Below are 10,488 nucleotides of genomic sequence, written 5' to 3'. Positions count from 1 at the left end.
TAGAACCATTGATATATGCACAAGTATACATCCATGATGTAAAATCATGACCAGAAAATAAATTGTGTATTTTCTGTTGGAATGTGTACAACTTGGCTTTTGCTCTTTGGTATAAACATATAAAGTTGCAATTAACTTTTAATAGTAATTTCAGTACTGTTACAGTAGTAAATTAGTCTAAAAGGGTTTGACTCTTCAACTAAATAATTTCATACCTGCATGAGAAGGCTTTTTCAAGAAATTTGAATAAATAAACTCAACTATTTGATGACTAAAAATTGTGTTTTACTTCTTACAGTGGAGAACTGATGAGGATATGAGAACTCTGTGTTTCATCTGTAGCCGCAATGCCTATGATTTTGAACATCACGGCAAAGGTTTCAGACACCATGTCAAATTTGAACACAACATGTGGGCCTATTTGTTCTTCTTTATTCACTTGGATGACACCAGACTTAACGATTACACAGCGATAGAGCTGTATGTCCATCGATATGTAAGTTTCAACATTTTAAGTCACATTTTATCACATAGGTATGATATTATATTGTGTTTAACTTTAAGGTATTTTTAATCTGAAAATGTTTACAGTATTTGCAGAAGGCGACAGTGATGAAAGTCAACTGAGACACACTGTTTCTACTACCTGTTTGTCTCGTATCAACTTTAATAGCCTCCAACAACAAGATGCTACTATGTTTGGTCATGGCCATGTTTACTCTATAGACACACTCTGCTTCAGACAAAAAAAACCCCAGTAAACCAGCGACTTAGTTATCTGGCTCGACGATGTCATTTGCCAGAACATGTCGTGTCAGATAGCCATGTCTCTGGGCTAAAACAGCAGATCATGCTTGGCCCACAACTATCCCAAAAATTGGCTTGGATGGTTTCTCAAATATCACACTGTATGTTAATATGGAAATGGCTATGCAACTAGCTTATACATTGTAGTGTAACTAAGCTAACACAGTGATTTCACTTTTGAGAAAAAAGCAGGGGTATACATTTGTTGTGTCCGATCTCCTGAAATAGTTTAAAAATACAAGAATTACAGCTAAAATGATGTAGGCTTGGTGTTTCACTCATGCAACATGACATTATTTTCTTACACACCCTCAGACAACTTCTGTAAAAGAAACGATTGCATATAAGTGTCATGCACAGTGGGGATGTAGAACTAGAAGTAGTCAAGTTGGAATATTCATAATTTATTGGTTAGAAAATAAACAAATGCAGCCATTAAAATCATCAAATCCATGTATAATGTTTTCATTAGAAGTCTGTTTTTACTGCACTGTGAAAGAATAGCAATGCTTTAATATCAGTGCTCAATGTGATTGAGCAAAGGATCCTGCTGTGTTTATTGTTTCTCGGTTATTGTTAGTCTCGTAGTTATTGTCTATCTTTGTATCAAATACATTAATGTCCCATGATTGAAACACCAAGCCTACATCATAGCTATTATATTATTTGATACAATACAATAAAAGAAGCTGCTATGAATCATAAACCATGGCTTTTCTGATTGAGAAGATCAGGTGACCGATAATCGATATAGGTGTATATAAACAGATGGTCTTTATAATTTTTCAGCTGAAGGAAGAGAATTATGATTTCTTCCCACTGAACCGTGCCTTGTGTCTAAGCAATGAAGATGAAGAGTATGACACCAAAATAGACATGTTGATGGCTAGGGTGGACCAGTTGATTAGAAGACAAAATGAAGAGGTCGGTCAAGTTATCATGGTTTTCAGGATGAAAGAGTTTAGAGACAGCGATGAGCAATGAGTGAGGGAGAAGGGAGAAGGGAGAAGGGAGAAGGGAGAGAGAGAGAGGGAGAGAGAGAGAGAGAGAGAGGAGAGAGAGAGAGAGAGAGAGAGAGAGAGAGAGAGAGAGAGAGAGAGAGAGAGAGAGAGAGAGAGAGAGAGAGAGAGAGAGAGAGAGAGAGAGAGAGAGAGAGAGAGAGAGAGAGAGAGAGAGAGAGAGAGGGGGGGTGGATTGACTTTATCTGTCACTGGCATGACATTTAGAGTTGGTGGACTTTGTGGAGTATGTATGTTAACTTTTAAGGAAACAGAACTTGTTTGCAAGTTTATTTGCTCAGCTTATTTCAATTATGTATGTACATGTATGTATGTTTGTTATAATTTTGGACAGTGTCAATAGGTCTGTTTCTGTGTAATACCAATCTCTTGTTCCAGTCTGTACTCGTGCACATTAAGCCCTGCATAATTAACAAAGCACACAGCGCAGTCTAGAAACAGTGTTCAATAGCAGTCATAAGTTATGACAGAACACTGCAAATACTTTCACCTATCTAACATTTCTTGCATCAACATAGAAAGTTAGTAGCACATACCACCTAACAACTGTACACTTAGCTGGAACCTAAGGGGAGCTATGTTTTTATTTTTATAAGAAGGGAAGCAGTATGAGGTCAGTTTCAAATCCCACAAAATGCTGTGGAAATTATCAAAAGGTGTAAACAAATGCCATCCTTGGCTTCTGCAAGTTCTAGCTACATTGTTGAATTGAAATTGCTGTAAGCAGAACATCATTTTCTCAGTGGTGGACAATTAAAATGGTGTGATAGTGCCAGAATCTATTCCCATATAAATTCTCCTTCATGTAATTCACCACAGCACACAGCATGATGTAATCTGAAATACAAAATAAAAAGTTGTTCAAGCCATCTGTTTAACAACAGACATATGTATGAATATCATATGTTCAGTGTGTGTATTTGTGTAAGGTTGGATCTCACTGTGTCCATGTGTGTCAGTGTTAATTTGATAGTGTCATAAGGAGAAGACTTCTGGGCACCTTTAAAGCCAGTTCTAATTGTCCAACACTGATAAAATCATGACATTCTGATGACAGTAATTCCTAATGAATAATGGTAATTGTTAAAAAAGTGTATAGCATGGAGGGGTGCATGATGAAGGGGAGGGGGTGAAACAACTCAAAGCTCAAGCATGGCTCTGTTTCCACAGTTGTCATGGAAATGATGTTACAGATGTTAATTTCAGCTATGACCTGCAAATACCAGGACAGGCTTACCCCTTCAAGACGTATATACAACATATTATATTAATCTATACTGACACTCCTATGGCACAGGTCAAGAATTTAGTGTCAACTCATAAAGGTCATTTCAAATTTTAATAACACAGGAATTTAACTTACAGACTGTCTCAAGCAGACACACAGACACAAAAGGGAAAAGGGGGATTCAGGTCACAGATGTTAAGTGTTCAATCTCAATTTAAACAAATATCACGTCAAACTTAACTATCTTTGTTAGTGTCTATGACAGCTGCAATCGAGGTTTCGGCTTACTAAGATAGACACGCGCTCTTCTTGTTGCAACATAAGTTGACATATTAAAGCTATTTTGTATATCTGTTCGTTTAATCATACTCACAGTAGAGTGGCATTTTTGATGACTTCCATGATCTTGCAGTGTATATTTTAGAGACTTCTAATATTTAAACAATCTCGATTAAAGCTATAGGTCAATTATATCGGCACAACAGGGGCACCATTGTCACCTACTTGTGTAATGTACACCACCTGGACACAAGAGCTTTAGTTTGTGTCTATCTTTATTAATTTACCAAAACCTAGATTGCCACTGTTGAATAAACAATGAATATAGAGAATAGAAAAAACATGAGTAAAATATAAGCTACAGGTGTCAAATATTCAGTCTTGATTCAAAATAATTATCACTCCAAATTTAATTATCTTTATCAGTTCCTATCTACATGGTAAGATATAAGCTACAAATGTGAAATATTCAGCCTGACTCAATTAATTTAAAAGATGAATATCTCTACAAATCCATATCACTGTTTTTGCCAAGGTCTGGAAACCCCAATAACAGAAAGGGGTATAAACATGGCAGTGTTTCCTCATAGAGTCTATGGTAATTTTGTTTTTTGGAACCCAGGTAAAATGACATGGGAACCCTGGTAGATGTTACCTATACTAAATACCGCCCTTAGCAAAAAACAGTATACACTACCTAACATTGAATTAAGAACATACAAAGTATTGTTTTAAAATGTAAAAATCAAATATCCTTGCTTTGCAAAAGAAATGTATTGTATTAAGGTAATAACATCTAACCCTATATCATGCTAACCTTTAGTTTGGAATTTCCAGTCGTAATTGGTCCACTTATGATATAACCACTCTCTAACCTTCTCACCTCAAAGAATAAGAAATTTTATGAATTATGGTTTTATCTTTGCGTGACCACTAACTACATGTAATCTTCATCAATCTACAGAGTATTATCTTAACACATTATTAATCATTAAACGTTAAATACAACATCTAGACTGTCTGATACGTCGTGTTGTTCCCCCCCCCACCCACCCGCCCACCCACCCACCACCACCTCCTCTCTCACAAGTGAGAGGGGTTAACCAGTGCACCCTGTCACAACATACCTTATAGAATGTACAACATCATGATATTGTTAAAACATTCACAAAATAACTCATTTTGTCATCATAAAATTCATTTAACACATTCAATAAACTAAACTGCATATTCAAGCAATTTACTCTGTACTGTTTTTAAATGAATGTTACAAATCTTTATAAATTATAGTGATATTTCTAAGAGTCTTAAATCATATAGGGGCAAGAATCTGTGTCTTTTCTGCAGTGTGTCATTCCCCTGAGATGTTTTCCTTGGTAGGCCTGTCAAGTTTATAATTGTGGGGGAGGGGTGGTGGGGTGGGGGTGTCATTATGCACAACAACAGCCTTTTTGTCATAAAAAAATAAAAAATCTGTATGGCATTTGATTAATGTAATACATTGCTATCATTTTCCTGTATCAGGAATGAACTTTGTGTTGGCAGTAATCAATTTATTTTGATCCTAACCTTTTAGGTTAAATGTGACAAATGCATGCCATTTCTTGCATTTGACAGAATGATGTGGTCTCTTGGCCAATACATCACTGATTATACAAAGTGACAGATTACATGCGATATTAATATCATCATTATAATAGTGTTTACTCTTAGCAAATATAATAGAATGGTCATCATGGTGTCAACAATTGAAACATCAGATCTGTCTAAAAGGGCCTGGCTCATTTATGCAAAACAGCCTTTTTTGTCATAAAAATCAAGAATTTGTATGTATTTGAATTATTGCCAAATGTTCACAACCATTTTATAAAGAATGAACTTTGTGTCCTTTGGAAATATTCATTTAAACTTGACCTTCACCTTCAAGGTCAAATGTCAAATTCATGCCATTTCTTGCATATGTTGACAGAAAATGATGATGTCTGGCCAATACATCACTGACTGTAAAAAGTGACAGATTGGATGACACTGGCAAATGATTTTGGTCTTTACTCATATCAAATAGAACAGACTGGCCATCATCACGACAACAATTGTACAATGTCAGCATTGAAATATTTTTATTGAAAGGCCTGTCAACATTAAAATTGTAAATAGACTCATGCAAGACAGCCTTTTTGTCGTAAAAATCAAGAATTTGTATGTATTTGAATTATTGCCAAATGTTCACAATCATTTTATCAGGAATGAACTTTGTGTCCTTTGGAAATATTCATGTAAACTTGACCTTCACCTTCAAGGTCAAATGTCAAATTCACGCCATTTCTTGCATATCATAGAATAAGACATTTTGGCCAATATATCACTGATTGCATGAGACTTGCACATGACATTGATCTTTATACTCATAACTCATATTGAAAATAACAGACTCCAGGCCATCATGAACTTGGTGAAGACCACAAGTCATTATGTCAGCAACTGATGTCTCTAAAACCGGGATGTGGTGGGTGGTGGGGGGTGGGGGAACGTGTAGCAGTTTTAAATTTTACTATATGCATAGATGTGCCACCCTGTGGGGTATATTTTTGAGTCCGGCCATTCGACAGGTGTAAATAAGGATACACATATCAGATGACTCGAGTGTAAAACTTGGTGCAATTCTTGATACTTTTGGTCTAGAATGGGTATACTTTCTAAGAATCCATGACTTAACAAATATTTCTTGGCCTGACAGACAAGTGTCTCAGGAGTAAGGGTACAATTAATTTTGATTTTGTACCATAATATATTGTATTATTAATTGTGCATCTGTATGCTGCTACTGTTAAAAAAAGTCATAAATATGTTTAGTCAAAATTGGTCTGAAATGTGGTGTCTGGTTGCCATGTTCATCTTTAAATTATACATATAATACTCAACTTGACATTGGATGGACACACCCCCAACCAAGGGTGACCATGGACTCAAAAACCAATCTCGTGTGAATAAACTTTCATCTTAAAATCAGATACCAAAACTGAATTTTTCCACGTACATGTATATATGTCTAGCAGCAGTCTAGCAGCATACACATGTAGCCTTGTTTGTGCTGATGGATTTTGACTAACATTAATTTCCTCTCCACAGATACATATACTAAAAACACTTCATACGTCACTCTAAAGCAAAATTGATGTTGATGGTTCAACCCCACTTAACTACATCCAAGTACACTATTAACTTTATTCCATTGTGATTGGCTGGTGTTGATGCAGATTCATTTAATATTTAAATCACATGATGATGCTACTCATGTCTTCTCACAGAGACTGAGAGTGGGTAGATTAAAAACCAAGCCAGAATTTCCGTCCACTTTTTGGCCAATGCTTCATTGACATTACAGTACAATATTGAAAGGATATGTGTCTGTGGAGTGGATGCACATTAGGTGAAATTCACTAACATAAATACATATATCTGGACTAGACCGACATTTGTACTCGTTTCTCTAATTAACCTTGACTGAATTGTAGCATAGACAACACTCAGGATGGTGATGTCAGTAGGGTGTCCCATCTCTTTCTGGATGACTTGTTATCATAGGCAATAAAGTGGGTTAAATGCCAGTGGGAAGCTTTCCATCAATGCCAGTATAGGTACAAGGCAAATAAATGAAAGATCTCATGCTGAAAACCATGGTGGAATATTTGCCATTGTTTACAGATTGATTACATTGTAAAAAAAAAAATTATACTGCATTTAAGGCATATTAGTATGACCAGAATAATTTCAAAATGTTTCTCATTACTTTTTCATATCAAATATGGGTTGGTTTGTCTATTTATAAATAAAAGAAAAAATTAGCTTTGTGTTTCTCTGCCTCTCTTTTTCCTCCTCTAGATATATTTTCTTTTTATTGGGTTCTTTGGCATGTTCTCAGGCTCCCTACTTGAAAACTACTGTCATGAAAGAAATGCTCTGTTTGTGAACAAGTGTCATCGTTGTGAACAAGTGTCATCGTCACCACCATGACTATATTAAGATGACATCAACAGTCCAGACACTTGCTTATTCTTGCCAGAGAGGGCACTGTTCTACAAAATATTAAGGACGGGCGAAAATTATTTTTTTTTAAAAATTGTTGTCGGAACTGAAAATTTTGGTCAGTCAAGTAAGAGAAATAGAAAAAAATAGGGTTACCCTTATAGTAATCAACATCAAAGACAGATATGCAGTGTAAAGTGCTGTCCTGCTGAAATCCAGATGGAATATTTGTCATTGATGGAGTCATACATCGGCCACATTCAAGGCATATCACTAAGCAATTACAATATGTCACAGATACCACAACAAAATAATTCTAATGGTAAATTTTTTTTGCAAGTAATCGTAAAGCAGTATGTGCATCATTATTTTACATCCATCGTGTTGGAGAAATTTATTTGAAACGTCAGTGATTTTTTGCGTTTTGTAAGGATACGTATGAACTATGTACTTTCTAAATACTACCAAACTAGAGTGACTATAGAGTTTCAATTAGGTGGCATGGTTTTTTCATCTCACCCAGTTTTGTTGTTGTTAAGAATATTACATGTACAGGTATTGATAGTGCATGCACACATGAAATATTACATTTTGTCTCACTCAGAACACAAGTAAGCAGTGTGTGGGTAAATCTTCCTTGTTTCATCAGACAGAGATATTGATCTGTGTTCACAGTAAAATAAAATGTATCATTTTATACTTTCACGCTATCAGTATTTGTTTGTGTAATTTGTAACAAAAAACTTGTTTAGACGTAAGAACATTGTGCTGCCTAATGGAAAGTCTGTAGTCACTCTGGTTTGGTTGTAATACACTGCAGAGAATAAACAGATCCGTGTCCATGTGTTTAGTGTTTCTTACCTCCAGTGCTTTATCATCATCAAATCATAAAACCATTACTACTAGACTATTAATACTACATGAGACAGTAATACTACATGTGGATTCCATTTCATGATATAATAAATACAAACCATATATCATGATCATAATGTATTTACTCTTTTCAATATATTTATTTTTGATTTTGTAAACTAATCCAATAATTATCATTCAACAGGATGCCCACCGCAGGCGTAATCAATTGAAGCAGAAACAAATTCAATGGGAGAAAGCCAACCGTACACATTTGGACTAGGAAGCACTTTGTAAATTCTTCAGGTACACCCAAGGTTTCTGACTCTTGCCTCTGAGTTGCACATGCAGTTGCTAAAAAAAACATGTACACTTTGTGTCGTTCTTGCTGTGCCAAAAGTATATACTGTTTGTGCTTAATGACAATTACTGTTTGCTGTGCAAGTTTTTCTTTACTCGTTGCAGAGTGAAGTTGGCTACTAACTTTGCTGTTTGGCTGATAATTCTATGCATCTGCACTGCAGTGTTTGGCTATTTTGTGTGTGATGGCTGCAACATGTATAAAGCTATAAAACAGCTTCTAATAGGAATGCATGGGCATAGATTTTTAGTGTGTATGACAAATTGAAGGTGTTTTTTATATGTGATATTGAATTAATATTATTTAGAAAGTAGTTTTAATATCATTCATTTAAAATGTAAAGTACATGTGTATACTATAAATGTTGTAGAATTGTAGACCCTGACCAGTCAATAATCATTGGCATGTCAGATTTGACATTCAACTTCTTAAGACAATTACAGTAGTTTACAAAATATTGGTTTTTATGTGGCAATTTACGCCTTCTCACCAGTGGCCATTATTCACCCTGCTATACCTAGCATGTCTACCGACATTGTCATAGATTTGGTATTCACCTTCCTACTCCTAGCCTGTCTACTGACATATGCTTAGATTTGGTATTCACCTCCCTACACCTAGCTTGTCCCTACAGACATTTACATATATTTGGCATTCCCTTTCCAAGTGCCTGTCTTAAAGCCAATGATTTATATTTGACCTTGACCTTCCGTCCTGTACCATAGTTGCCTCAGGAAGAGAGGTACATCATCAAACTAAATTGCACGTTGACAGACTTTGAAGACCAGCCAATGAAAGAAAATATCCTTATGATCAGATCAGTTTTTTTGATTGACACTTGATAGCATAGAGTTAAAAATCTGACCAATGCTGATCATTAAAAACAAATCAGTCACTTATACTCTGTTACATTGTAATACTGGTGAAGTATGTGTGTGTATGTACAGAAAGATTATCGAAGAATCTATCAAGTGTCTGTCTCACTGTGATAAAGGCTTCGTACAGGGAATGTGATATGCATTTGGTAGAAACTCTCAAAACATTCAAGTCCTCTCCTTCTGGTGAATCAAAGATGAGTGTTTTGGATTGATGTAGTTCTAATTGTTCTCCTGGGTGTAGATTACATTCAGAAATCACTGAAAGACATGCACAACATGTCAAAATACAACTTGATATACTCCGTGGAATTCAAAGTTCATAAGTTTTTTGTATGTCAGTTGCGATCACACGTTTTCATGAGCCAGTTTTAAAAGTACTTGTAACATTGAAGTGGGTTTATGTTAAACTAGTACAATTTAATCATGTCTCATCCATGACCTAAAAAAGTACATTTCTATATTTGGGATTGTCTGTCTGTTTGTGTCTGAATGATTGACCCAGTGATCTCTTTCCAGTACACTGGAAGCAAGCCCACCCGTAGCTTACTTTGATTAAATCCTTGACATAACTGTAAACCAGGACAGTGCCATTTATTTCTACTCAACAAATTCAAACAATTTAAGTCCTACATTTCTAACTCTTACCATCCAAGGTTTGACAAAAAATATATCCAATAAACTTGGTAAACTTGAAATGAATATTACAAAAGTTTGTTATGGGAGTTGTTTAGGACAGGAAAACTCAATTTACTAAAGTTGGCATCCTATTCATAATAATGGGTACCCTAGTTACAACAGCCCTCTAGGTGGCGGTATGATCAGCATGAACTTGGATGTCCATATCCAGGTGTTTATTTGCTAAATGTTTCTTGAAAACTTGAGGGGCAATTATCCTGTTTGTGAACTTTTGTTGGCATGACAATCCTTAATATATAGTATCAAGGGTAGGATTGCAAAAAAAAAATGAATTTCCGTGCGTATTCTTTCCCATAGTGTTGTATTTGTTCTCAAAATGGTACTGGAAAATTTAAAGGG

At 35.4% G+C, this 10,488-nt stretch overlaps 1 protein-coding gene across 1 annotated transcript in view; it reads left to right on the top strand.

Annotated features, from left to right (window-relative positions):
- The window catches only part of LOC144441963 (inositol 1,4,5-trisphosphate-gated calcium channel ITPR1-like), a 108,255-nt gene that overhangs the window by 84,032 nt on the left and 13,735 nt on the right, over positions 1 to 10,488 (top strand). The window contains exons 66-67 of the mRNA XM_078131234.1: positions 299 to 496; positions 1,597 to 1,731. Of these exons, the coding sequence (XP_077987360.1) occupies positions 299 to 496; positions 1,597 to 1,731 (333 nt within the window). The remainder of the gene's footprint in view (positions 1 to 298; positions 497 to 1,596; positions 1,732 to 10,488) is intronic.

Source organism: Glandiceps talaboti, chromosome 11 (assembly GCF_964340395.1).
Source record: "Glandiceps talaboti chromosome 11, keGlaTala1.1, whole genome shotgun sequence".
NCBI classification, from domain to species: domain Eukaryota; kingdom Metazoa; phylum Hemichordata; class Enteropneusta; family Spengelidae; genus Glandiceps; species Glandiceps talaboti.
Note: the sequence above shows the minus strand (reverse complement) of the source record. Positions and strands in the feature narration are given on the sequence as shown.